This window comes from Cynoglossus semilaevis, chromosome 18 (assembly GCF_000523025.1).
Source record: "Cynoglossus semilaevis isolate Cse_v1.0 chromosome 18, Cse_v1.0, whole genome shotgun sequence".
Classification (NCBI taxonomy): domain Eukaryota; kingdom Metazoa; phylum Chordata; class Actinopteri; order Pleuronectiformes; family Cynoglossidae; genus Cynoglossus; species Cynoglossus semilaevis.
The window spans coordinates 12,920,229-12,947,088 of record NC_024324.1 but is presented as its reverse complement, the minus strand read 5'-3'; the positions used below and the strand labels follow the sequence as shown (position 1 = coordinate 12,947,088).

The following is a 26,860-nucleotide window of genomic DNA, read 5'->3' as shown; positions in this document are numbered from 1 at the left end:
GTTTTAGGACATAAGCTTACATTTTAAGGTATTTCGGGAATTTTTTTTTTATGGATTTTTTAACGATGGTAAGGCTATAGTAAGGCATGTTTTGGGCCTGCAGCGCCTCCTGCAGATATAACAGATTCAAGTTCAAGTCAAAACAAAGGAGAAGAACGTTTTTGCTGACTGAAGGAAACTTTTGGTCCATTTTAGCGTTTTTCCAATCGGGCTAACACTGGCTAACAATCGGGTATTTCTGTTCTGCTAACTGTTCCTGAACTGTGCAGCAATCTTTGATCTTTTATCATCACATTATTTGGCAAAATTTAGCCTGCAAGAAATTTTAGCACTAACTTGCTAATTTATTTTCTAAAATAAATAAATAAATCACCTTTGCTATTGTTTTTGCTCATTTTTTTCCTCAATATATTTTGGACTGTTTCTTTGGCAAAACTCAATTTAATTTTTATATATTTAATTTATTCTGTTGCTAAATAAGAATATTAACACATTTAGGCTGAATTTATAAATAAAACTACATTTCATGAGTTATTTTCATCATTTTTTTTCTATCAAAAGAAACTATAAATAACAATTAACAATTATTTGACATATTTCAAATGAATGTCTATTAAAATAGGGTGCATTAATTATTGATATAAAATAATGACCACTAGGACAGAAATACTTTGGAAATGAGTACATTTGTACGAATACCTGAGTGCTTTTACTTTAGTTTTCTTTCTTAGAAAATTATACCCATAACCATATAAAAGTATATACCTACATATTTTAGGGGAATTTATTGGTATAGTATTTTATTGTTATCAAAAGTTGGCGTACCAAAAAAGTATATTTTTTTCTTTTCTGAATTTTAACCACAAAAATTGACATTTTTTAAGACAAATTAGTGTATTTTTAGTTATTTTTGAGAAACTTATTTTTGAAGACCTTTCCAGGATCTTATTAGTATAGTATTTTATTTTAATCAAAAGTTGATATACAAAGAAAGTATATATGATCTGAAATTTAACCATGGAAAAGGAAATAACTAGGCATTTCAATGAACATTTGTGTATTTTATATGAATTGTGGACATAGTTTTATTTTGTTAAGATTTTTTTTAGTAATTCATTAGTTTTGATCATACCAATTGCTTTATTCTGAACCCTAATTCCAACTAATCCACCCATATCACAAACCTTGACCCTAAGCCTTATTCCAAGTTTTCTTTCCCAATCCTAAACCAAAGTCCTAAAACACACAGTGTTGAGATCTGTACCTCACTGTCCATGAGCACTGGCTTTATTCCCAAAAAGGTCACATGGTCAGTCCTGGGACAATCTCTACGTCTGGTTGTAAGGACTTGGACGAGATGCAGAGGCCACCAGTCTCTGTGGACAAAGAAGGTAAAAACAGGATGTGTTTTAGTCTTCAGCAGATATTTGCTGTGTTTAAGACCCTTTTTTATTATTAATGTCCAACAAAAAAGACATCTCGTGTGCTGGGCCAAGACAACAAGTTCTAAGACAGAATGGTGTTTTATGTTGAACTAAAACACGTGATAGACCTGATATGATTTATTTGATTTTACTCCTTCAAAACTCATTAAAAATAAACATCAGAGCAATGATGTCATTTTGGTCTTCAATTTCAAGTGCTGCATCATCTTCTAAAATTATAAGAACATTTGTAGGGTTTTAAAGTTCTTACAAAGCCGGTTGTGACCTGGTGCAAAAAGTGCAGAGTCTCTATAAATAAAGTTTTTAGGTCCAATCTGTCTCAGAACTTTGACTTTCCCCTTTAGATTAGAATATAGCCAGAACAAACTCAAGTGTGAGAGATTAAAACCTTTGCACCTTTGACCTTTACATTGCTTGAAGAGTAACCACAGTGTGCTCCCATTTACCACCACACATCCACCACAGGACATCACTTGTCCCCGACCACGCTGTAGTACCACGGCCATGCTTCAGTGTTGATTGGCTCACCCACTGCTGGAAAACACAAGAACAGAGTCATTCATGAAATATTTGTTTGCTTTGCACTGGTCATGTCAATGCAAATATGTTGACTATATATATATATGTTTTTATTACAGTGGTTTTTTTATAGATGCTCACATCCCCCCGTAACAATGTACACATTTTGGACAGGGAAGACAGATGGTTTGAGAGAGGGGTAAAAGAAGCAATTTTTGTCAACCTGGAAAAACCATCATTCAACAGAGGAGGTGGACTCAGACACAACCTATCACCCACTTACAAAGCACTTTTAGGAACAATACCTCAGTATTCAAAGTTTCACCTCAGTTTCACACAACAAAGAGGCAGGTGACCGAAACCGTTCTGATGGGGACCACAACGACCCGTCAGACTCTTAACGACTGTTTACACTTTCACAGGTGACCCCAAGACCCCACCCAACAGGGTGGAGCTGAAGTAGCTTTATTCTTTCACACCTAGAGTATATATTTGCTGTACTCCCCACCACCAGTTAGAACTGAAGAAGCCTCTTGGATTAGAGGTGAAACTACTTCTTTTAGAAAATTCACGTCCAGTTGCCTAACATAACTTTTTAAACTTGACCATGACCCGGATGACTTAAAACAAATCAACTTCATTTGAATATGCCATACATAAAGATAAAATTAAATTACAGTTCTCTCTGACACCAGGTGCAAACAGGCAAAAAATAGAATAAAAACAACCAATTCAAATATAAATAGAAGACAAATGAACAGCCAAGGGCATTTTATAACAAAAATAAGATCATACAATAAAACAGGCCATTGTTGCTATTAGGGTGAGGTAGTGCAGTTTAGATGTGTCTGGAAGTGCCTCAAATCATCATATTATACCATACTAAAAATTGACATATTTTATGATGATGATTTAACAAATGGCTCTACTGTGTTACAACATAGTTGTCAGAAATGTAAACTACAAAAATAATAAAATATTAATTTATGTGTTTGTGCTACACAATGTTGCACCAACAGCTTGCCCGTGCAAAATTGTTACACGACACACATTTTTACATTAGACGCCAATAATTTCAGTAACTCTTTCATACCGTTATGAGGGTGGAGCGGTCGTATTTCTGCACCCAATGGTCTCATAGCTGTTGGTGCTCCATAAAACTGGTTAATCTTCAGTCTTTGAACCATCTCTCAGTACCTTCCTGTGAACCAACAAAAGCATGTCTTTGTCACTGATGAACAGAAATAACTCCCCACCTTGGAACATGACTTTCACGTCAACACTGTTGTGTTGTTGTCAGCAGTTCCAACTTTAACAATAATACAAAGAGCTACTTGTTTGAGACAGACTTCCAGAACAATGTAACAATGATACTATTTGTATAAAAAGAGAGTATTTGTATAAAAGGTAAATTAAACCGTTAATTTGTTTTTAAAGATCCAACAGTATATTTGACATAAAGTCAGAAAATCAACAATTGTAGCTCCTCCACCTGGAGCACAACTGCTACTACAACGACTTCTACTAATTCCAATGTTGGCTCCACTTTTAACATATGGAGGCTTAAGTTTTACCTTTTGATTTTTCAAACATTTGCCTTTTCCGGACGAGTCATCCGCTGTGCATTGAGTGTTTACAGAGCTGAGAACGTTGAACCGCAGTGTCTAGCATGTTAACTTACCGACAAAAAAGTTTACCTACCTAACGCACAACTCTTGATAAAATGACTAAACAGCACATAAACGCATCCATTTTTAAGTTTAATCGAGACGAGTTTGTTTTTAATCAGGTTATCTTTCCCCCTGTGACTTCCATACACACTAAATGTTTGTTTGATAAACAAGAGCAATACTTCCGGTTTAATTTAAATGCCTTCTCTTGCTACTTATGCGCAAACTACCGAGAGAAATTGCGTAAATGTAGAGGTCCCGCAGTGTAAATTATCGTTAATGCAGAACAAGTTTGTATTTGCGTGCAGAAAGAAATAAAATAGATGATTGACGACATTACTAAAAAGCAACAATGTTGTTGTGGTATTAGTACAGTCAACTCAGGAGAAATGACATTTAACCCGAACGAAAAGCAGACTGTACAACTAAACAAATTATATTAGGTGCAATAACATAAAATTATCCTCAAAGTTTAATTCTTACCTTTTGGTTTTTCAAACATTTGTCTTTTCCGCTGTGACCCGAATGTCCACAGAGATGAAAGACGACGTACTGTTGACGAGAGAGGAGACTGATAAGTGACGCACTATTGTCCATAAAATGGCTGAACATCAAATAAAACTGCTTCATTATGTAAATGAAACGTAAAACGTTTGTTTGTGTCAGGTTATCCCCCCCTCGTAACATCCACACACACTCGACGACGACCAAATGTTTGTTTGAAAGAGCATGCATTTCCGGTATAATTTAAAAGCTCTTTAAAAGCAAATCAGGGAGAGGAAATGACGTAAATTGATCTGCGTGTACAAATAAATAGACATTTAAATAAAAAGAAAGCATATGAGAAAGTATCTTAATAATATTATTGATCTTCAATCAAACTTTAAACAAGGTTAGTCAAAATATTTTAAGATAATCTACTAAAACTAAACGAACCCTATGTGCAGCTTACCTAAATATGTTGAAATGATAGGTAATGACACAAAAATAAAGCAAATAAGTCAAAAGAAAATAAAGGAACAATTTAAATGGCTAACAATAAGACCAAGGATTTGCTAGTTAGTGCAAAATTGCGATATTTAGCCTTTGATATTCAAAGGTTATCTAGAAAAATAGCAACAAAGAAAATAATCGAATAACCAGATGTGAACAATTACCCTAAAATAGTCATAAATTAGCATTGATGTTATCACAAATATAAACAGTTAATAGCAAAATGAGGGCAAAATATTATTTAATTCTGTTAAGTCAGGTCAACATGTCCTTTTTGAAAAAGTCATATTAAAAGAAACATTTTTACAGTACTTCATATACTGCCTTGTGTGTTTCTCCATCAGTAGATGAGTGAATAGACATTATTTTATTAGGATCCATCAAAAATGTTTGTTGTCCCATCGGTGTTGTCCTACTGCAGTAATGCATTGTTAATTCTCCTCCTCCTCTGACGTAACAGCTGACATCCCATCTAGGGGGGCGTGTCTTACAGAAATCCCCAGCCCAGGAGCAGACGTAGCTGCAGTTGAGAGAGAGGCAGGGAGGCAGGAAGAGTTTGGAGACACTGCAGAGGGGGTGCAGTCATGGGGAACATGCAGGAGAAACCTTCAGGCAGTGGAGGAGCCAGACCTGATCAGGCCACAAAAGGGAATGGGGCAAGGAGCTGGGGTGGAGGCAGCAGTCAGGGATCTCCAGAGAAGAGGGGGGTGGTCAATGGTACGCAGAGAGGAAACAGCCCTGGTACTGGACCACAGCAGGAGGCAGTGCAGGAGGAGGACAGACCTGCAGTGGACACAAGTTACCTGGACGCCCCTGCTGGGGCTCTTCCTCTTCACCTGGCTCGCCTCAAGAATGAGGGGAACCACCTCTTCAAACATGGTCAGTTTGGAGATGCTGTGGAGAAGTACAGCCAGGCCATTGATGGATGTGCTGCTGCAGGTGAGGACGAACAACTGGTTTGTGTTTAGCGAAGGATCTCCTTTTCACCAAGAGTTGTTCTTCTAGGAAGCACGTCAGACGGAGAGAAATGATAGAAGCTGCATGTTCATTTGTCATGACTGTGTTAAGTAAAGCTACAAGAACATCACTTTAATACACAATATAAGGTAAACCCCTAGAAATTTAACAACATGAAAACTTGTCCCTGTATGACATTTTAATAGGCTGATGTGTTAAGACAGTGTTCAGTAGTCTGTCTCTTGTGTCACTTTAAATCTCACATACCAACCCTAAGGTTCATGTAAACTTTAGCTTAAAAAAAGTACCAAACCAGAGCCAGTGTTTGGGGCCATAACTCCACATCGCCTACATCAGTCACTAATGTCTTACACCAACCCTGACTGTTTCTCCTGTCTTTCTTTCTTTATCCACTCACACAGCAGCTATGTTACATCCATCCTCCATCCTGAACATTGAAAACCGCTGGTCACTTCTCAGTTGTTACGGACGTGATCTCAGAGAGAGCTGACACCAGACCCTGATACTGACTGTACTGTAGTGAACACGGCTGCAGCTTTAAGAGCACGTAGCCAACATTTTCATCAGGAACATTAGTCACAGGTTCCTGCAGCACAGGAGACAGGCTCATAACCTCCCTGAGTTTTGCAAGAGATAAACAAAGTAACATCACCCAATCAAATCAATCAAACACCTTTGGCTATAATTTACAGAGAATGTTTAGTCACACATCTTGTACAAAAACATGGACAACACAAACAATGGCATGTTTACAGGCTCCGTGAACCACTGAGCTGAGACGAGATGAATGGGACGAATTAAATTCACTTTTTTTAATGACTAGAATAGGAGAAAACATCAATACACGTGAGAACCAGGGGAATTTAAAATGTTTTAAGACTAAGTGAAAAACACATTGTTGGAGATTGGGAAGAAATTGCACTATAATTCAATAATTTTAACAGGTTTCCATTCCAGTTCAGGTAATAATGTGAATTGTGCTCTGTTGACGTTTTATTTTCACTATGTGTTGATGTAATATTTCATACTGAGTAAAGTGTTGTCCCATCCAGAGTACAGTCTCTCAGAGGAGTGGTTGTTGTTCTCCTACAGGCCTTGACAGTCCAGAGGACCTGTGTATTCTCTACTCCAACAGAGCTGCCTGTTACCTGAAGGATGGCAACAGTACAGACTGTGTAGTGGACTGCACCAAGTATGTGATCATGTGACTGCATTCATGTATCTATAACAGTTTCTATGAGGATAATACAAAAGACTAGGCACCGGGCATTTGGAATAATCTCAGGTCAATTTGTTCAACTTTTTTGTGTATGTCTATGGTCTTATTATTAACTAACTTTTAGCCATTTTATTTATTATTTTCTTTAGTTTATGCCAGAATATATTTTTTAAACTTTTGTGACCAGATGCTACGTCATTTTCTTATCGACAGTTCATGATTAGACCTATTAGCTGGGAGGTAAAGATGAGATGTTAGTTCTCTATGGTATTGGTTTACTTATATTGCTGCCCTGGATATAAAAGACCATTCTGGAGAATAATGGGAGCTCATTATAACAGCAGATGTGTTTTTCCATTGACTGACTTTAGAGCAAACATACACCATTATTGTGTCTGTAGAAAAGGGAGGCTTGCTTTTGATTATTTCTCCATGCCCTCAGTCTGAGCACAGAGTTATTAAAAAAAATCCTTTATGATGTCACTAATGAAAGGATCAGCACTTTTAGAGTCTTTGCTCACTTGAAGAACTCTCTCTGTTAACCTCTGTGTGTGCATGACTGAAAATCCTCAGAACATCACATGGTTCCTGCTGGAAAACTGTGTCAGCAGACAGGATTTGATCCACTGTATTTCTCTGCCTCTGTCTCTATGTCTTTCTGATCCTCTTAGAGCCTTGGAGCTGCGGCCTTACTCACTGAAGCCCCTGCTGCGTCGTGCTATGGCCTATGACTCACTGGAGCGCTACCACAAGGCCTACGTGGATTATAAGACTGTCCTGCAGATAGACACAGGGGTGCAGGCAGCACATGACAGCGTCCACAGGTCAGGGTCATCAGACACACAAACACAATTACAGCTGTGTCGGTGACTCCATTCATTTCCCTCTGCCTGTGTTTCTCCAGAATCACTAAGATGCTGATAGAGCAGGACGGCCCAGAATGGAGAGAGAGACTCCCAGAAATCCCTGTGGTTCCTCTGTCTGTGCAGCAGCATCACAGACAGAAACCAGACAGCATAGAGCTGGCCAAGGCCAGAGCTGCCAGGGCTGCACAGGAGGAGGGTGGGTCACAAGGCTGGACCTCACACGTTATGATAATTAGGATGTTTAACATGTTTATGTTCTTGTGAGTCACATATATAGGTTTTAGTGTTACCATGGAGACATGGATTGACATTATCTTAGCCATTGTGTTTTAGTTTTTTACAGTATGTGTTTCAACTAAGAACTTGTCTTTGTTTGAATGTCTCTAAACTCATACACTAATCAAACCAAAGTATAGAATCAAAACACAACACCAACACCAACACCAACACCACACCAATACCTGCCGAGTGACGTGGTCGTGCACGTGAGTGTGCATGTGTCTGGTTGAGCCATCCATCAATAATGCAGAGGTGATCTACATAGAGTGTAGTGATGCTGTAATGGAACAGCCCAGCTCAGGTTTCCTGCTTGTTGGCTGCACCTGCTCTCACAGACCAGAAGGCTCCACAGGCATCAGACGTTCTAACTCACAACAGAGGAACACACAGTAAACATACGGTGTAGTGAACAACCGTAGAGTTGGTGTTATTGTAGCAGACAAATATCCATGACATAAAGAATTGGAACAGTTAAACAGTAAATGAGAGCTGTGTTTGAAAGAGGCACCAACAGAACACTGAGGCTAACACACTGTTGTTGAAATTAAAAATGTAATGGTTCCCCTGGTGATACCAACTGTTGTGCCTTCCTCAGACTGCCTGGTCTACAGTGTGTGTGGATGAGCACGGCTTTATTAACCAGACCAGGATACATTGATCTGCTGATTTATAGTTGTCATTTTGGAAGTTTGTTGATAGCTGCTGATATTGGATGCTGGGAGTGGGGATGAGTTAAAGTTGGATGAGTTATTTGTCCTGTCAGAGCAGATTAATGACAAAGACTTTTTAATCAATAATCCAACTGATTGATCAGGAGTCTGTGTGTTTCTGGACTCCATCCCTCCCCTCCCTTTACTCAGCATCTCAGAGCGCACAGTCATCAGGATGTGTCTGTTCAGTCTGTGCTGACAGTCTGATGCACTGGCGCTGAACAGACCGGATCAATAGAGTGTGGTCCTGCTAATGAGAAAATCAAGCCATCATTGGACCCACATTTATTCCGACTGATCAAAGGGATGTGATATTTGGAGCTAAATGATCTTTTATCGTCCACAGCCAGAAGAAAAGAGGCTCAGTTCAACTCATTGAAACAGAAGGGCAACGACCTAGTGAAGAGAGGTCAGTTCCAGGAAGCTCTGGAGAAGTACACTGAATGTCTTACCATGAAGCCTGATGAATGTGCCGTCTACACCAACAGGTAGGCATTGAACGCACCACAGGGAAACCTCACCTGCACAAAGGAGAGTTTGATTCACTCAGTGAGATTTAGAGGTACAGTTTACATTGACTGTGTCCTAGTACAGGGTCTGCAGCCCAATGTTGAGTATGGTCTAAAATATGCTGTTAGACAGGACGGTAAAACTGGTGGATTGTGGAAAAACACAACAATATAATTTAATTTTACTCTTTTGGAATGGAGGGATAGAAAAAATTTGAAATATCTTTTGATCAAATATTAATATTTGAAATTGAGGTTGTCAGGCCAAAAGAATGCATTTTCTTTAGTGTAATATAATGTTAGATAATAATTATACAATGTGTCATGTATAATTATACAAATGGATCCATATTTACACTTTTGATGATTGAGATGAGATTACATGAGAGTAGAGGGAAGTTTCAACAATTCATCAAAAGTGACATATTATACAACTTGTTGTTGGCGGAGCTAAACCAAACAATCGACCGCATTTCTTGATAAAATGTACTCATAAAATGTGTCCCTCCGCCAAAGTACCCTTGTGGAACATGAACAAAATAGATATCTTTTGATAGAAGAAAACCGAATAAAAAATAAAATAATGACAATATTTATTCAAAAAAGTTTATATCTTATCCCTTAATAATTTTGCAACTTTTTAATATCCGTAAAACTAAAGCTAAAGCTGAATTCGCTACCGCCCGGCATGAATTCTGCCTTTATATCTGTCATGACGATTGCCAAACACTTGTAGTGTGCACTCGGCTGTACTATCTGTGGCCAGTAGACGGCGATATTCTGAATAAATAAAATAAAACAAAAATAAAAACAACTTATTGGGTCAAAATGGAGGGACAATAAGGTGCCTTAAATTGATATCCAATATAAAATGTATTTTGTCCTGTGAGAAGCCATTCTTCGTTTATAATAAAAATACTTATTTATTTATTTTTACAATAAATATGACAAAAAACGCTGATCCTTGGCCTGGACTGTTGTGTGTCTGGTGTAGTTGTTAATTGTTAATTCCCTGGGGACTATAAGATCTACCTTCCTGGTAAAGGTCACGTTTTAAGTCTCTGTTCTTCCACAGAAGATCAGAGTTAATGTCTTGTTATGATGCCCTTCTTGCCCCCAGGGCCATTTGCCTCCTGAGACTGTATCGCTTCGCAGAAGCCAAACAGGACTGTGACGCTGCTCTGCAGCTGGAGCCCAGCAACAAGAAAGCGTTCTACAGACGAGCTCTGGCTCACAAAGGTTTGCAGGTGACAGCAGCAACCACATGGTGGCACTGTGTTTTACTGTACTGTGAGTAATTGCAAGACAGTATTCATTTTGTGTGTATTTGTCTGCGAGTTCTGATATTTCTGCAGTGTTCCAATTTTATTGCCCAATATTTTAGTCACTTTTATCCTGTATACTTTGCAATAATTTTACTATTCGGTATTTTGATTTTAACAATAATATTTTTGTGAATTTATTTTTATTTGACTGTGGCATATTAGGAGCATATTTTGAGAAAGTAAAGTTAATTTTGCAACATTTTAGATTTTTTTTTCTAGAAAATGTTCTCAATGCAACAATTCTCCTCTGAGATCCTAAAAGTGTTTCTGATTCTGATCCAGGACTATCTATCAGCCAGCAGTGACCTCCAGGAAGTACTCCAGATGGACCCAAATGTCAGAGAGGCTGAGGAGGAACTGGAGGCGGTGACAGGTTTGCTGAGAGAGAGTCTGATGAACAACACTGTGCCCACACCCAGGGTAAGATGAGAATCTCCACCCAAATATTCACTGACCTTAGCTGTGATCTGATAAAGTCAAATTCTGCTGCTGCTCTTCAGGCTTGATCTTGTACCTGAGGAACCAGGACTCAACAGTTGAAGACGTGGAGGGAAAAACCTTCAAAGAAACTGTCAAAGTCACAGATGTGACAGAAATGATTCCCACGGTTCAGGACAGGCTCGGTGGAGCAGCTGTGACCATCACACAGCTGCTCCATAGACAAGTGCACAGCTGCACACATGATTGGACACTTTGGTTAGAATAAAGTCAAGTCACATGACCAGCTGCCTGCACTATAAATGCATTGAGATGATGATGTAACATAGTGTAAATACTGCTGCTGCTGCTGCACACCATTCTCTGCCGACGTGTGATAGACAAAGAGAGGAAGTGACATCATGTGTGCCTTACTGCGATTTTCTACATGATAGAATTAAAAAGCCAAGACTGACTTTGAGCTGAGCTTTTCCAAAGGTTTGGTTTAAATGACCTAATGATGGAAGAGCCAACAGAAGGAGACGTCACATGTACTTTCTCATATATGCAGTCTATTAAGATTATTATTATTATACAGCACTGTTCATCATTTTCCTCAACTGACATATGGCTATTTTTATTTATTTATTTTTATAACAGTTAATGCTTAGCAGTGTTTTGGCCAAGGTTGTCTTTCTGAACTCTATTTTCCATATCAAAAGTATTAATATCCGACTATTTTGTTGTGGTTTCCTTGTGTTAGGTTTAACGTATTTTGCTGCTAAGTTTTAGCTTGTTTTTTAGCTCATTTTATGAATGGGTTTTCAATATTGTCAGGTTTTGTTTTGAATTGTTTCTTGATAATTTGGCCGAGCCTTTTCCCCCAGTCTTTTTTAATTAGTTTGCTGTTTGTGGCTACAGATATAATGTTTACAAAATGCCAGCACTTGGTGACCAAAAAAGATAAAAAACAAAAAAGGACAAAATGCTCAAACAATAAAACAAAAAAAAGAAACAAACACAGAATTTCAATTTAAATGTGATCATACCTACAATGGACCAGCAGTGATTGCCTCCACAGGTGTTGCCTCTCATTAAACCCCTGTCAATTCAAGCACCTTTGGAAAACACAGAGGCTCCGCCCACTGTACTGTAACCCCAATCACTCTAGTGAAAACACCTGTGTAGTTGAGCAGATTTAAACAGTCACACAATACACAATATTTTTCTGTCTAAGTTAAAACAGTATGGTATTTAAATTCTCTTTCAGCTTTGTAAAAAAGAAAAGAAGAAATGTTCAAATATTTGACGTGCAGTTGAATCAACGTCTGTCCGCTAGCTCCTGAACTAAAGGCATGTACTGTATGTAAATAGTTTGAATGCAGCTGTAAATAATAAAATAAAACACAAACATGACAAATATATCATTATTTCTATTGACACATTTTGCTAATATTAAGCCATGTTTAGGTTCACCTTTAACCTTTGAGTTTTCTTTTTTATCCATTAGGTTTAACATTTTAAAACATTTTTGTCTAATTTTAGCTATAGTACAAAAATATAGTAAAACAAACCAAATCTGTTCAAAGAAATGAACAGACAATTTGATTGAAAAACTTTATTGTCTGTAGATATGCATTAACATGCATATTATAGAGCGAATCATTAGGAAATATAATTTTCTTTTCAAATAGCATATGCTGATTCAGACCAGGTAGAAAAACAAACCCAGTCCTGGTCTTCAAATAATAAAATAAGATTTCTTTAAACAACATAAACCACACAGATGAGATGATGACGAGGAACCATGTTCAATGATTTTTCTTAAAGACAAATCTCCAAACTTTGGTCAGAAATTTTAAAATAATTCCCCTTAAAAACGTATTGTGCATAACTATCAGTTTTCATGCGTTTTAACTTTTTTTTTTTTTTGGAAGAACAATATTAGTCATCTGGTGATGTTTATCATTTAAAGACACAGAGAATAAAGAAGATTAAAAATTGTTCCTCCAAAGGCACTGAGGCTTTAACAAACATTGCATCAATCATCTGTAAAGGTTCAAGGAAAAAAAACATATTACAGTTTTGATAAACCCAAAGCTCAAGAGCCCAAAGCTAGATAAATTATCGTTGACTGGTTTCTTGCACACATTTTCATCCACATTGCACCAAAGATTTATTAAAAAAATATTGATGTTTTCTTATTGTCTATGTTCATACGGTTGTTCTTTATTCATTTATTGTAAGATATATTTTGGATATGTTTTTTAAAGACCAGCTATGTGATACTGAAGACATTTGTTGTTGTTAGTCAGAAATTAAATAGACATTTTTAGATCAAAGAACAATTAAATTCTGAAATCTGATTTTAAAAAATCTGAATCTAAGAATTAAGCAATCTAAGATGAATCTAAGATTAAATAAAAATATCAATAAATTTGGTTTCAATTTCTGCTACTTTTCCCCTTTTTATTTACATTTGTTTAACCATAATAAACTAATCCTTTTATGATGTCAGCAAGCTTTGTTCACCTGTGACATTTTCCTACATAATAATCTCTTATATCCTTGTCCCATATTTAAATGACATATTTAACATAAAAATCCTAGATGAATAAGGAGACCAGGTGAAATCTGCTGACTGTAAAGAGAGTTTAAATCTGGACCCAACACTGGGCGTCAACATTAAAAAAACAACTTTCCCAAGAATGGAAAATAAAAATTAGAATATAACACATTATAAACATGAACAGTCACGTCCAGAACAAAGTGATGATCATCACTTTGTTCATTCATTGTTTTAGAAAGATGATTACAAACTATAATAATCTAATGGTGACTGACTGGTCCCACTTAAAATAACTAAATTTTGGGTTTCAGCTCTGGTGTTTCTGACTGTTGGTGTAGCGACCACAGTGATGTCATCAGAAGCATGAGAATCATTTTAAAAGCTGATTTAAAGCGAGATGAGAGAATCACAAACGTCAGCCTTATTTCTTTTTCTTCTGACCAGAACAAAAACCTGCTCCACACTTTTCCTCAGACCTTCAGCTCCACCTTCAACAACATTTTAAACCACATTCTCTCTCCAACTTAAACACTTCCAACCTCTGGTTCCTCAGCTTTACTTTCCGCCTGTGCAGTAATAAAAAAAAAAGTGTAGAACACAGAACCGACCAGAGCCCAAAGATGTAGCAGTTGTTTCAGGAGTGATAATTAGATGCTAAGGCAAACTGGTGAGGAAACCAACAGGGGGCGTGAGGAGTCTACACACCCATGTACAATGATGTTGATGTACCATTATGTTTCTATTTCAAATCGTTATTGTGTTTTATTTAGGAAGCGATTATATGACTTTAGGAGGAGAGAAAGTAAATAATCCTCGAATCCTTGACCTTAGGTTGTAGCACTGTTAATTAACCTGGTCAATTTTTAATCTGATAGCATTTTTGTGGAGGAAGCCAAAAATTGAACATGTTAACTGGTGATCTTCTTGCTATAAGGCAGGAACTCTAACCACTTCACTACTGTCGGTGGTGACATCATCGTCTTTAAGACTATTTTCCCTCCACCTTGAAGTTTTTGTTGCTGCCAGGAAGCCAAAGAGGAGGCCAGAGTGAGATGAGATCATTTTGTCTTCTTTTCTCCTTACTAATTTTTTTTACCTTGATGAAGATTTCTTCCATCATTTATTTTCTCATTGTATCCGGGGCGTGTCGACATCCTGTATCCACCTGAGGTTTTCCTCAGATGTCTGTTTGTACGCAGCTCCTCCTCGTCAGGCTCACAGGTTCCACTGCTGCATGACTGCTGCCTCCTCTAGTGCTCTCGTCATTTTCTGGCCCCGTTTCCGTGACGTGACCAGCACCCTCTTCGCTGATGAACAGAAACATCCCACTGCTGCCCTCTGTTGGAGAAGCAGGTGGAGACGTGGACAGCAGGCGGTGAACCAAGGCCTCGTGGCTGCTCTGGGATGGACAGTGCTCCAGACGGTCGTTTTCCACCTCGGGCATGGACGTGAAGGAGACGTTACTGAAGGCAGTGGTTTGGTGCTGAGCGTGGAGGTCTGTCGGTGCAGAGCAAGAAGTAGGAGCTGGTCTTAAGGTTTCGTGGTCGGTGCAGCCGAGCTCTGACGATGAGCGGCTGCATTGTGAGTCGGCGACGGAGGGCAGGCTCCCGCTGAGTGACGGAGAGTCAAACTCAGAGGAGTTGGTGCTGCGCTGCTCCACCAGATGAGCATCCATGTCTCCTTGGGTTTCCTTCATCTTTGTTTCTTCTTCTTCTTCTTCTTCGTCGTCTCTGCTACTTGCTCTTTTCCAAAGCTTACCTTTGCTCTTTCTGCCCGTGGAGGTGGAGGGTTCCTGAGAGCAGGTCGAAGACGAAGGGCAGCAGTGGTTGTCCTGCTGTGTGCAGCTACAGCTGGAGGGACCAGAGCCTCTGGTGGTTACTTTGAGGGCTGCAGTGCTGCTACTGCTACTGGCTTCATCCAGGCTGCTGCTGGCACTGGAGTGTCTCACCTTCTGCAGTTTGGGGTCAACATCTGCCTGGACTTCAAGACCATTGTCTCTGCAAATAGATCAACTCAAACTCAGAAATTGTACTTTTTCAAATTAAAGTCCTTTGTATTTTGAAACACTTAAATGTTTAAATAAATCCATCTTAAATATCCATCATATATTTTTTCTCTAACTACTTTTAACGTTCTTCCTTTAAAGGCTCAAACTGTGAAAACATCTTCTGCTGACCTGTCCATGGTCATGTAGGCGTTAAGAATGGATCCCGCCATGGCTTTTGTACTTGCATTGTCACTGACCGTCCCCAGACTGACTGTGGCTGACTCTCCACTCAGACTGCAGCGCTCCTTCTGGACATCAGCCTGCACTTCCATTCTGGATGAGAAAGAGAGAAAAAAAAAATCAACCAACTATATCCCCTGAAAATTATTTGTAATGTGTGGAAAGCCTTTTGACCAATCAGAGTCTCAGGTTCAGTCACCTGTTGTAGCAGCTGCCGGACAGGCTGCCTGTGATGCTGGTCCCAGCCATGGCTGTGGTGCTGGCGTTGTCGCTCATGTTGTCTCTCTGAGCGGAGCTCACGCCACAGCGCTCCATGTGGCTGCCACTGACACTGAGACTGAGGCCCGTCAGACCCCCCACACTGGCACCGTCGCCCAGGCTGGGGTTGTTGAGACGCGTCTCTGCCACAGAGGTCGTATCTGTGTGCAGAGAAGTATCAGGCAATTATTAATTTTACTCCGTCCACTAAATTACTGATTACTATACAAATTACTATATTTGTTTTTTGCCTTGGGGTGCTCTGACTGTCTGGAAACATACACCACCTCAGGTCACTGCTCAGGTCACAGCTTGTGCTGCTAGAAAGGTCAGTTTTACTGCTGTCACATGGAATCATGAATATTGCCAGCAGTATTTAAAGGAGGAGAAACTGCTGCAACATTCACATCTTCTGTCAAAGGTCCCTTATAGAGAATTATACACACTCACTGCACTATCAATTAAAAATTAAATGAAAAAAAATTCTTCACATTTCCAAGATTCCTTCCATTAAGTCAGACACACTGACCTGTTGCTGCTGCACCGCTGCCGATGTTGTCATTCTCGTCGTCAAATTCTATTCGCACACCTTTGCCGTTTCCGGCCGACACCCCGCAGCCGCCGCTCCGACACAGTGAGATCGGTACGACTCCGTAAACATAAGCCAGCATGATAGGAACACCAATGCCTACGCGACACAGTGAAAACTCACTTCAGAACAGATCTTGAACACATTCCCACTTTCTACTGATGACCCACAGAGAAAACTAATGGATCATTTGTGGAGAAGAGAAGAGGAGCCTTTTCTCACCGACTGTGACTGCAGCGACAACAGGCGACACAATAACAGACAGTGTCACACCACCAGCTATGACCAAGTTCCTCTTGTGTTTGGAGATGTCTTTGCCCTCGTAGCGGTTATGGATCTAAAAGAGAGAAAAACAGTGAAAACAAGTGAATGAGCAGACCTCCTCCTGGTCTTAATGTAGTGTATACACCAAGATTAATACATAGACATGGGGATAAAACAAGTTAAAATGAATGTTCCTACATATAATACAAGTCATCACAATGGCTTGTCAATGGTAAAAAATACGACAATAAACAGGACGAAAATATATTTTAGCAATATTACATTCTTAATGGGCTCAAACTTTTTTGTAACTACGAAAAAGGTTGTTGAATATGAACATGATAAACCATCTAACAAATGAAGTCACATCTGCAGCTATTTCTAGTCTCTCCCATCTCCTGCTGCACATTACTGAGTGAGTTTCTTTTTCTTCCAACCTATAATTTACAAACAAGTTAAACCGGCCTTTGGCCCTCTGTTACCATAATGGAACTTTTTAATGATGCTCATAAAAATGTCCTCATTTAATTGCATTATGTAGAGAGATCAAAAACCTTCTGAAATGACTTCCTCTGTGTTTACAGCCACAGCTGATGTTTATTATTGTTCAGGTTCCTGTTGGTGGTGGTGACGCTCACCTTCCTGCCCACGTACACCGGGATTCCAATGATCATTGCAGGGATGGCAATGCCTGCGATGAGAGCGATGCCCACTGGGGCTCCGACCAGAGTGCCAAGCTGCCAGAGGATCTTCTTTTTTCTGCTCCATGGCTTCTTACCCCAAAAGGTGCAGCCTGATGGACTGATGGGTGGAGAGTTGTTGTGTTACAGACTGTGAATGTTGGTTACAGCAATAACTATAAACTCAACTCAAAGGAGCCATGTAGAATATTTAAGTTTTATGTTATATGTCTAAGTACTTAATTTTATCATTACCACACTCTAGGCTCCTGGATTAGTATAATTCATATTCTAGTCTCTTATAATTCCTTCACCCCAAATAAAAGTCTCATATCTTTTTTGTCTTTTTTTTTAAATATCTCTCATTTCCTTCATGTGCCCCTCTTGGGCCTTTAAATGACCCCACAGAGATGAACACAGTTTTCTGGTTATAAAGCAGCTCTGTTAGCCTCACCTTAGGTAATGCAGGTCAGAAATCTCCTTCATGCAGAGCCAGCAGAACTCACAGCCGCAGACAGCACAGGTCATGTGATTACAGCTCCCATCATTCATCTTAATGATGTAGGCAGCACAGCGAGGACACGGCTTGATGTCATCACCTGATGTTAGACAGAAAAAAAGGACCATTATTATATACTGTATATACTTATACCTGCTTAGAAAAAAAAAGATACAAATTCATGAGTGTGTTGAAGTTAAAGTGAAACATGTAGGTTGTCCATCCTGGTTAGCATGAGGCTTCAGATACCTGCGGCTCCACTTTCTTGACTGTAGCTGAGGGAGGAGGACCTGAAACTCCTCAGCCGCAGACTCTGGGCTCTCTGTTGCCTGGCTGTGTCACATGTCTGGTTTGGATGCCACAGCTGTTTGCAGTGGTAACAGAACTCTGTCCCACAGCCCTCACGTCCACAGGTGATCTTTGGGCAGCTCGCACAGCCGAAGGCGATAACTGCGTAACTGAGAAAGGAACAGAATGGAGAAAATATGGCTTTTAGGAGCTGCTGGTATAAGTGGCTGTTATACTACAATTGAGACACCAGGGGTCAGCACAACAAAAATAAGAATAAAACTCAAGTGTGAGGAACACAGTGGTGGAGTCTTAGGAGCATAATGTAAACACAAGATTTATCAATATTTCACTTTGAACAATTTAAATCTTTATAAAGGTTTTTCATCACTTAGACAAAAAAAAAGTTGAATTACTTTATAAATGCACCAATGGGCTTTATAGCATTTAATGAACACTAGAACGATCAGTTCTGCATGACACCGTGGAAACTCGTCATTCATTAAAGATCATTACAAACGGTCCGTTGAAAGGCCATTACTGAACACCACAGAGTGAGATAAAGGGGTATTTCTGACCAGTGCTTCATTACAAGCGCGCAAATCTAACAGCGTATTTCAAAGTACCGGCCTTGGTCTAATTAAAATATAAAAGATGAATGACTTGTAGGAACTTCACATTATTAAACAGACAGGCAAGCTCCAAGACTATTGACACATCCAGGCTCCCACATCAGTTATCAGAGAAACATCATAAACAGACAGGAATACAGGAAACAAAAACAGTGACTGACAAATTAGACAGTAAAGGGCTTGTCTGTTTAATAAAAACTGTTAATTTGACCAGAACAACTGCACCCACTAAACTCACTCACTAATTTCTTTGTTCTGCCACAGCACACAGCAGAACTCATTTGGCTGAGCACGAACACCGTGGAGGTGTTTTGAGACCAGTCAGCAGCGCCGCAGAGATAAAGGCATCAGCTGATGCACACACAGCTGCTGATCAGCAGATAAACATCTTAGTTAAAATTAGAGGACTTTTCAATCAAACTGACTACATCAGCCGACATCAGCTGACGCTGCCTGTGTGTGTGTTTATACCAGGTTTAAACGCTAACGTCGCCTCTATTTCTGTTGTTAAGATAAAAATAATCAAACAAGTGTGACGTGTTGATACGGACATGTGTATATGGGCCAGGAGACAAGGCAGTAAATAACGTGATACCTGAAGCACAGAGGAATCATGTGCAGCACAGATGGGATTTTTTCATTGCTGCAGTGGTTAGATGATCCTACTATGAACAGAACAATTGCATTTCCCAAAATTTACAGATTTGATGGAAATAGAAGTAACTATTTTCCACAGCACGGAGCAACAGGATAGTACTGCATATTTTACTCCTGTCTTTCTTTAAAACTGAGAAGTGAGTCTGGAAATTAAATTTAAATACATTTCAAAGTTGTTACAAGATAAATTACTCAGTTATGATTTTAATTAAATACTGACAGATGTAAAGTAATTTATATTTTTTGACATGACAAATCATACACACACAACAACACCTTTTTTTCGTTCAAAACTCTGTTGAACACTGTTGGACAGCGAGCTGAACAACAAAGCTGTGTACATCTGAAGAGCAATCACACACAAGAACCAACAGTCAGAGTATTAATCAGTGAAGAGTGTGGCAGTGAGTCAGAGCTGGACTGTAGGGAGGACCAGAGCCGAAGCAGACTCATGAAAGGACTATTATTCTAAAGGACAGGGTCGGCAGTGTTGATGAAACAAAGCCATGAGTGAGGAGTAGAGAGTAAAAACAGCAATCACTTAAAACTAAACTAATGCTCAAGACGGGGAATGTGGAAACTGAACTCTATTAATGTATTTCTTTTCTTTTTTTTCTCTGTAAAAAGCAGGTCAGCTCCAGTGGCAAACAAACATGAGCTGCTGCTGCAAGTGTGACCGAGGGTCTAGGCATTTTTTTTTCTCTTTCCTTCGCGGCTGAGAGCAAACCGCTGAATGCCTAGCAGGTCTAGACATACATGACCCTGGCCTGACCTTCACCTTCACCAAGATGGAAACACAGAAACTGAGGTAAAAACATCTGCTATTTTAAAATAAATTTAATAACATGGCTATGTCCATGTTTAGTTGTTATAAACTGGTCCCATGCTGATGTAAGGTGTCGGTTTTTGGCCTTTATTGTCATTGTACAAATAAAGACACATATACACTCAATGATGTGATTGAAGACAACCAGCCCAATCCTCTGGTCACCAGGTCACATTAAGGAGTTGCTGTAAGTTACTTAGTACAGACATTCTCTCCCTGCTCAGTCGGCTCTGGTTTGAATTTGGAAACTTGTTGTAAGAATGGTCAAAGATTTCCAAACTGTGACTGTCATGACCACTATCATCTCCTCTGTGGCCACCAATCCTCATCTCATCCTCTCATGTGTACTCCTATTAACTGTTAAATATAGGAGCAGGTTTAAATCCCTCTAAAGCTCCACTGCCATGGTGACAAACGCAGTCTGATGACAACACATTATCGCTCACTGGCTGCTTTTTTGGGCCGAGTCGATAAAGCTGATGTAATAAAGAGGTCCTACCGTTGCAAGTTATTTATATTCAAAGCATCAATGCCAACTCTGGGATGAACTTGAATAAAGGGACACGTGACAGTCTGAGTTTCCTTGATGTAGCTAGGAGATTATTTTAAGGCTTGTTTGGCATATCAAAAGAATGGAACATGAAGCATATCGTAGATGACTAATGGAGCGAGTGAAAGATGAGTTCTGTGCCGGGATATTTTTAGTCAAATCATTTTTTTTAGCCAGCTGGCAGAAATAGATTCAGTAAATTGCTGTCTACTTTGTTGTTCACTGTTGAAGCTTCCTGCTTCAACTACGCCATTTTTAAACCATCATGTCACCATGAACTTTCAGGACATTGTGCAAGAAAGAACTAATCCCCTTAAAATGTTTTTGACAGTTCTGTAGTGATATAAAAAAAAATAATTATCCACATTTCTTACCCACAATCCGGGGCAGGGCACCAGCGACAGTCAGGTTCAGCTACCAGCCACCTCCTCAGCATGAATTCCTCATACTTCTCCATGAGGGCCTTGTCTCCCAGGATCAATCGTATGTCGTGGGGATTGAAGCGCTCCGAACATTCAGGGCAGCTGATGTTGACACGGGACTCAGAGATTTCGATGCGTAGATACTGTCTCAGACATTCGGCACAGGAGCGGTGGTGACAGGTCATGATGTCTGGGAAATGGTCTCGGGCATGGCGCAGTAGACACAAGGGGCACTCGAGGAACTCCGATGAAGACCCTGACACTGATGAGGTTGATGCTTCACCTGGTGCTGAGTGGGTGGAGGTTTTGTCGTTGAAGGTTTCTGTCTGGACAATTTCAGTGGTGACAGGGCTGTCCACTCCAAGTCCAGCCTGCAGGGGCTTGGATTTGCGCCTGGGGTCAAGGCGGCACCGTCGGCCAAACAGTGAGTAGAGGGACAGACGGCGCTTGTTGGGGGTCTTTTTAACAGATGGGAGACTAACAGAGGAGGTGGCAGACTGAAGATCTCGCTCTGAGCCTGTGTTGCCATGATGTTGCTGATGCAAACTGCTCATCACGCTGGACGGGACGCTGATGGTGACCAGTAGGGGGAGGAGGACACAGAGATTGTGGTAAAAAAGGGCAAGGGTATGCAGAGACAGAGTTAGGTTTCTTTTAGCTAGGACATAGTGGCTAAGCGTTCTACAGGAGCTCTCTTGAAGTCAGTGGTTTGAATCCCTGTGATGAAGAGGTCCTGTCGATTCCAAGGTGCCAATATTCAACCACAGGATGTCAATAACCTGAGGAGATGAAAAAAGTGTTAGTTTCAATGTCTACTTTAGAAAAGAAATGTACAGAAATTACCTTCACATGAAACCTGCCCACATGACATTAAAGGCTATAAAAATGGGGGTGTGGGTGTTTTATGACAAAGCCAGCCCCACGATCATTTGTTATTTTCTGACAGACTTCAGATCCCTCCCCGGCCCCCAGACATCTTTTGTGTGCATTTTAATCTGCTTACATAAACAACAGAAGGCTTTCCCAGGAGTGTGCATTAGTCAAGTGGAGGAAAAACAAAAACCTTGTGTTTTTCCAGTGTAGATGTCAGATGTGGCCACAGCTGTGTAGCCGCACCTCGCCACAAACGCTCCCACATGTGCATATTTAACAATGTGAGCAACTTCAGGACAACTCATCATCGTAAAGACAGTGTCTGAGTATCCTTTAAATTGCCATGATTCAGACGTGCAAAACTTTCCCATAATGGCAAGTCACGGTCTTTGAAAATACAGAGCAGTTTGTGGTGCTGTGAAAATTTAGGGATCACAAAACCAGCAAATTAACATTTCTGCTATGACTTCTTAAAAAAAAGTGAATGATTAAGAGGCAGTAAAAGATGATGAAGACACTGAACTTCACAACAGTTTCTGGCAGTATCTAATGACAGAGCTGCTGTGTGGGAAATGATGAACCTGTGACAGCTTTAACTGGAAATATGGTTAACAAGATGAATAGAAGCAACCACCAATCTTCTTTCTTTGTTTTGCTGTGTGCACACTGGAAAATACCAGTTATTTGCCAAACTATGAATCATCGATAAGAAAAAGGCGATGAGCATCTGCTGAGACACCAAGGCTACTAACACTGGTTTGACCGGGTGTAGGGTTTTTTTCCCCTTTTTCTCACAATAACATTGAGGAAGTGCTCAACTTTTCCTGCACAGATTCTGGTATTTAAAGGCTTTTTGAATTTTTCAATGTGTGGTGAGTGTACGACTTCTGAACATGGTACATGAACTGAAATGTAATTTTTTTAAATTATGAAAGACATTAAATTTGTACACTGAGAAAACTGTTAGAGACCAGTGTATTTCAAACCACTCTTTTTCTCCTTCATTCTAAAAATGTGAGACAATAACAGGGTTCGCTAGTTCATACAAGATAGGAGTTTCCCCCCAGGGTTTCACTGTGTTTTAACACATGACATGACAGATGTTGGTTTGTTATTGTTGGTGTAAAGCATTGGTCAGCATCGACTTTGACAGCATGTTTATACAATGGCCAGACTGTTTACCTTAAATGTATCTTTTCCAAACAGATAAAAATGTGCAATTACTGCACATCCAGCACTGTGGTCAGTGTGATTTCTTGGAAAATGTTTGTTTATTTGCATGTTGGTAAATAAATAAAATTAAAATCTTGGAGAGAATGTTTAATCCAGGGAAACACTGATGACAATGACGAGATTCTTTGCCAAGGAATGCTGCACTGATGACTTTCACATTTTATGCAGAATAAATATTACTTAATCAGTATTTCCTATATAAACATGTTGAGTCAAAGCTGTTTCATTATGATGATCCTTTGCCTAAATGGCCTTAGTGTGCAACAAGAAACAAATAGGTCGGCACCGCTGCAGAATGCACTCAGTGGACGGAGTACAAAAAATAAATGAGCAAATAAACAGAAAAATATCTGCAGGCCACAATTGCATCTCATTAAGCCATTGGTACCAGAGTCAGACTGTGTAGGGCCACAATTGCATCTCATTAAGCCATTAGTACCAGAGTCAGACTGTGTAGAAACTGGGTTTTGGAAGTTTAGAAGACTCATTTGAAAACCAAAATAGGCCCATTAGAAGTTTTAACAAAGCAACACACTAGCAGTACATAAGCTGATGAGAGATGATGAAGTATCAGACTCTGTTTCTCTGTTCTGTTCCTCAAGAACGTAGGTTCTTTAAACTCCTCAAGATGCCTTGGTCTACTCGGACCCCACCTATGAAACCTAGGCTAAATAACTATATTATGTTCTGATCTAAAGAAAATGCCTACCATTTCTTTACTAATAGCCAGGCACCAACACTGAAGTTTCCTCTCTAGATTGTACAAAAAGTACAACAGTCCAGTGTTTGTTATGCTTGTATTTTTGGCCACAGAAAAATAAAGTGACCTCAGGATGTTTAATGGCCGACAGGGTGAAAAAATCCAGGAATTGTTGTCCTTTTTTTCCGCACAGAAATTATGTAAAAGGAAATTGCTGGTTTTTTGATACACAAGCCAAATAAGCTGCTTAATATTCTCACGGATTTGTCCTTGTTGTGAGATACACAAATCTCTTGCGCTGGAGGAACATTTACCCCTGGGGAAATTGAAAGAACATTATTTCTCAGGAAATTAAAGTTCCTGTATCTTTGGGCTGGAAAAACCCTTACTGATGGAGAGATTGTGCTCCATTACATGATAACATGTTGGTGAATCAGACCTAATTATAATAATAGGACCTTTCTGTATTATCAGGGAACATCTGTACAAACTGTACAGATGTAGAATCTGTGCACACAGTGCTAAATTGCAAATATTTATTTTCCTATTGTAAAGGATAGTGCATGATAGGTTAAATAACCCTCCACTCACCAGTGATTCCCAGAAATTAAGAAGAATGTTTTTTTTAGTTTTCAGGCATTATTTAGACAATCAACTATTTTATGTACTGTGGAATAAAATAAGACAGCAAATGTGGAAGCTTCCTAAAAACTGTACAAGCAACATTAGGAAGTAGAAAACCCGAAGATTGTTTCCACAGACTAGACATGACAGCCCAACGATAATTCCACATCCTAGCGGCGCATAATGCACGAGGTCATCCCACCAAATCATATGTGCAAGAGGAAATATTCAACAAGACCGAAGACAATCTACAAGCCCATGTGAAATGACACTCCACAGGAGTAATCAAAGTGGAAAAGCCTGCCTTGGCACTGAACTGAATAGAGTGGGACTTTCCATGTGACTGCGACCAGTGTGTGTTTAGCATTGTGTGTCTAAACACACGGATGTATTCAACTTTCAATGGCTTGGGGTCAATCACAAGAAACCGCAACACACACACTGGGATGCTGTCCCAGTTCCTGAGACAACCCCAGGGCAGGAAGCCTTCTGTGGCAAAAGAAATGGTTTCAACCCCTCTGTCGAGTCACACAAGAAAGACTTCAAATTGTTTGATGGTGTTATCATGATTATCATTGCAAAACAATTTAAACCAGTGGTTTTCAGAAGACAGTTCATCCATAGGTCATGGGCTCAAGGGTTTTTTAAAAAGTCACACTGTAATCACCTTCTCAGGGTGGATGGTTAAAAAAAAAAAAAAAAACTAAATGTGTCACCAGAGGTAATGGTTTCAGCATAATTGATCAGAGCCACAACATGCTGGCACCTGCACTACAATCGCCAAAATTTGCCAAAGTTCCCAATGGCTGCAGTTTTACTTACAATTAGTTGCTTAACTAAATGGTAATTTGGTTAACTGCTGCTGGACAGCCACTGCACACTGACAAGTCTCACTCAGATTCACAAGAACAATGCATATATTATCAAAAGGTAGGAAATGAGTTCAGCCCTGCAAGAAACTGCCAATCTTTTCCTAAGTATTTGTGCTAGCAATATTGTGCAGTGTCTGTTTCCAGGAGGGCAAGTCAACAAAACCAAGAAAAAGATATTCCCTTTGCAGCTAAAATCTCTTTTTCTAAATCTTTTACCTAAAAAAATAATAACTATATAAAGCCTCTGACTAGTGTAATAAAAAGAAGAAAAAAATCTAATTTAAACAGAAATTAGATTTAAGGCAGAAATGTTGTCTATTTCAACATTTTGCTTGGCTGTCACAGGTCTACGATTAATAAAATAATCGGTCTACTGTTATTTTTAATAAGTAAGAGGACGTATGATTCAAAACAACTGGGTTTGGCTTTTTGGCAGCAGTCGAACAAAGATCCTGCTTAACGTTTCTGGTTAAGTCCAAAATAAAATCACAAGTGCAATGCAAACACTTACAAATTGCTTTTACCACAAGACCAAGGTTGTGCCAACATTGTTAAACAATTACCAGAGAACAATGATTATAAATTCCAGTAGTTATTATAAACAGAAGACAGACTATTTATCACGTTAGAAACCTCAGTCTCCCTGTAAACACTGGGCACACACGCACACACACACACGTCAATGAACACAATGTCTTCAGTCTCTGCAATCATCAGGATATGGACCTATAATTGTCAAAATGACTGAATAAGACACACACTTGTTTGTCCTATGGAAGCAGGTCATGCTGCAAGTTTCTTGTGATAACAATTTGTGCATGTGTAGAGGCCAAAAAGGGAGGCTAATGACTTGCCTAATCCAGTTTTGTTTAAAACTGGCGGGCTATGTTAACAGAAACATTTGTTGTGTTAAATAAGTCTAAGTCTTATTTATTCATAATGAAAGTAGTCATTTTCTGCTGTTCTCCTGTGCCAGAAAATAAAAAATAAAATCACTCAATTATACAGTTTGTGTATTCAGTTACGGTTGGTAATTACATGCTTAGAATTGCTTTTCTGCAGTCAAAACTTGTCAATGTTCTCTAATAGAGGCCTCGACTGGAAAAAATCTACTGCTCTGTAGTTTGTCAAGGCTTCTAAGTTCCAAGGCTGGAGAAAAGTTGCCCA

At 39.4% G+C, this 26,860-nt stretch overlaps 2 protein-coding genes and 2 long non-coding RNA genes across 10 annotated transcripts in view; 1 reads left to right on the top strand and 3 right to left on the bottom strand.

Moving 5' to 3' along the window:
• Positions 1-26,860, bottom strand: part of LOC103394590 (uncharacterized) — a 315,109-nt gene that overhangs the window by 125 nt on the left and 288,124 nt on the right. For 2 of the 4 annotated variants that reach the window (XR_523156.3, XR_003052727.1), the window contains 2 exons: positions 1,842-1,979; positions 11-1,376 (listed from right to left, as the gene is read on the bottom strand). This is a non-coding gene — a long non-coding RNA (uncharacterized LOC103394590). Of the gene's footprint in view, positions 1-10; positions 1,377-1,841; positions 1,980-3,057; positions 3,166-4,117; positions 4,161-26,860 lie in introns of those variants that run through there. The other 2 variants (XR_523164.3, XR_003052726.1) reach the window with 2 other exon arrangements.
• On the top strand, positions 5,074-11,141 carry LOC103394589 (sperm-associated antigen 1A-like). 2 transcript variants are annotated; one of them, XM_017041020.2, is made up of 8 exons: positions 5,074-5,566; positions 6,698-6,797; positions 7,496-7,648; positions 7,729-7,886; positions 9,026-9,167; positions 10,309-10,435; positions 10,796-10,933; positions 11,014-11,141. In XM_017041020.2, the coding sequence occupies exons 1-8, from the start codon at positions 5,212-5,214 to the stop codon at positions 11,017-11,019; spliced, it is 1,179 nt and encodes a 392-aa protein (XP_016896509.1). In that variant the 5' UTR covers positions 5,074-5,211; the 3' UTR covers positions 11,020-11,141. The 2 variants fall into 2 exon arrangements, with proteins under 2 accessions (XP_016896509.1, XP_024921074.1); XM_025065306.1 differs by lacking the exon at positions 11,014-11,141 and having other exon boundaries at positions 5,075-5,566; positions 10,796-10,977.
• On the bottom strand, positions 5,492-11,095 carry LOC103394588 (uncharacterized). Its single transcript, XR_523163.3, has 4 exons — positions 10,969-11,095; positions 9,132-9,200; positions 8,152-8,333; positions 5,492-5,628 (listed from the first exon to the last, which is right to left on the bottom strand). It is a non-coding gene; the product is annotated as an uncharacterized LOC103394588 (long non-coding RNA).
• Positions 14,638-26,860, bottom strand: part of LOC103394586 (E3 ubiquitin-protein ligase RNF19A-like) — a 15,794-nt gene continuing 3,571 nt past the window's right edge. For all 3 annotated transcript variants that reach the window (XM_008331967.3, XM_008331970.3, XM_008331969.3), the window contains 9 exons: positions 21,344-22,170; positions 18,266-18,474; positions 17,972-18,116; positions 17,476-17,638; positions 16,796-16,910; positions 16,514-16,672; positions 15,926-16,145; positions 15,676-15,819; positions 14,638-15,496 (listed from right to left, as the gene is read on the bottom strand). In XM_008331967.3, the coding sequence (XP_008330189.1) occupies positions 14,677-15,496; positions 15,676-15,819; positions 15,926-16,145; positions 16,514-16,672; positions 16,796-16,910; positions 17,476-17,638; positions 17,972-18,116; positions 18,266-18,474; positions 21,344-21,945 (2,577 nt within the window). In that variant the 5' untranslated portion in view covers positions 21,946-22,170 and the 3' untranslated portion in view covers positions 14,638-14,676. The remainder of the gene's footprint in view (positions 15,497-15,675; positions 15,820-15,925; positions 16,146-16,513; positions 16,673-16,795; positions 16,911-17,475; positions 17,639-17,971; positions 18,117-18,265; positions 18,475-21,343; positions 22,171-26,860) is intronic.

Excerpts from the sequence above, each read along its gene's own strand:
- LOC103394589 (XM_025065306.1), top strand. The coding sequence starts at position 5,212 with ATGGGGAACATGCAGGAGAAACCTTCAGGCAGTGGAGGAGCCAGACCT. Across the intron at positions 5,567-6,697 it reads TGATGGATGTGCTGCTGCAG|GCCTTGACAGTCCAGAGGAC; the intron begins GTGAGGACGAAC and ends GTTCTCCTACAG. Across the intron at positions 10,436-10,795 it reads TGGCTCACAAAGGTTTGCAG|GACTATCTATCAGCCAGCAG; the intron begins GTGACAGCAGCA and ends ATTCTGATCCAG.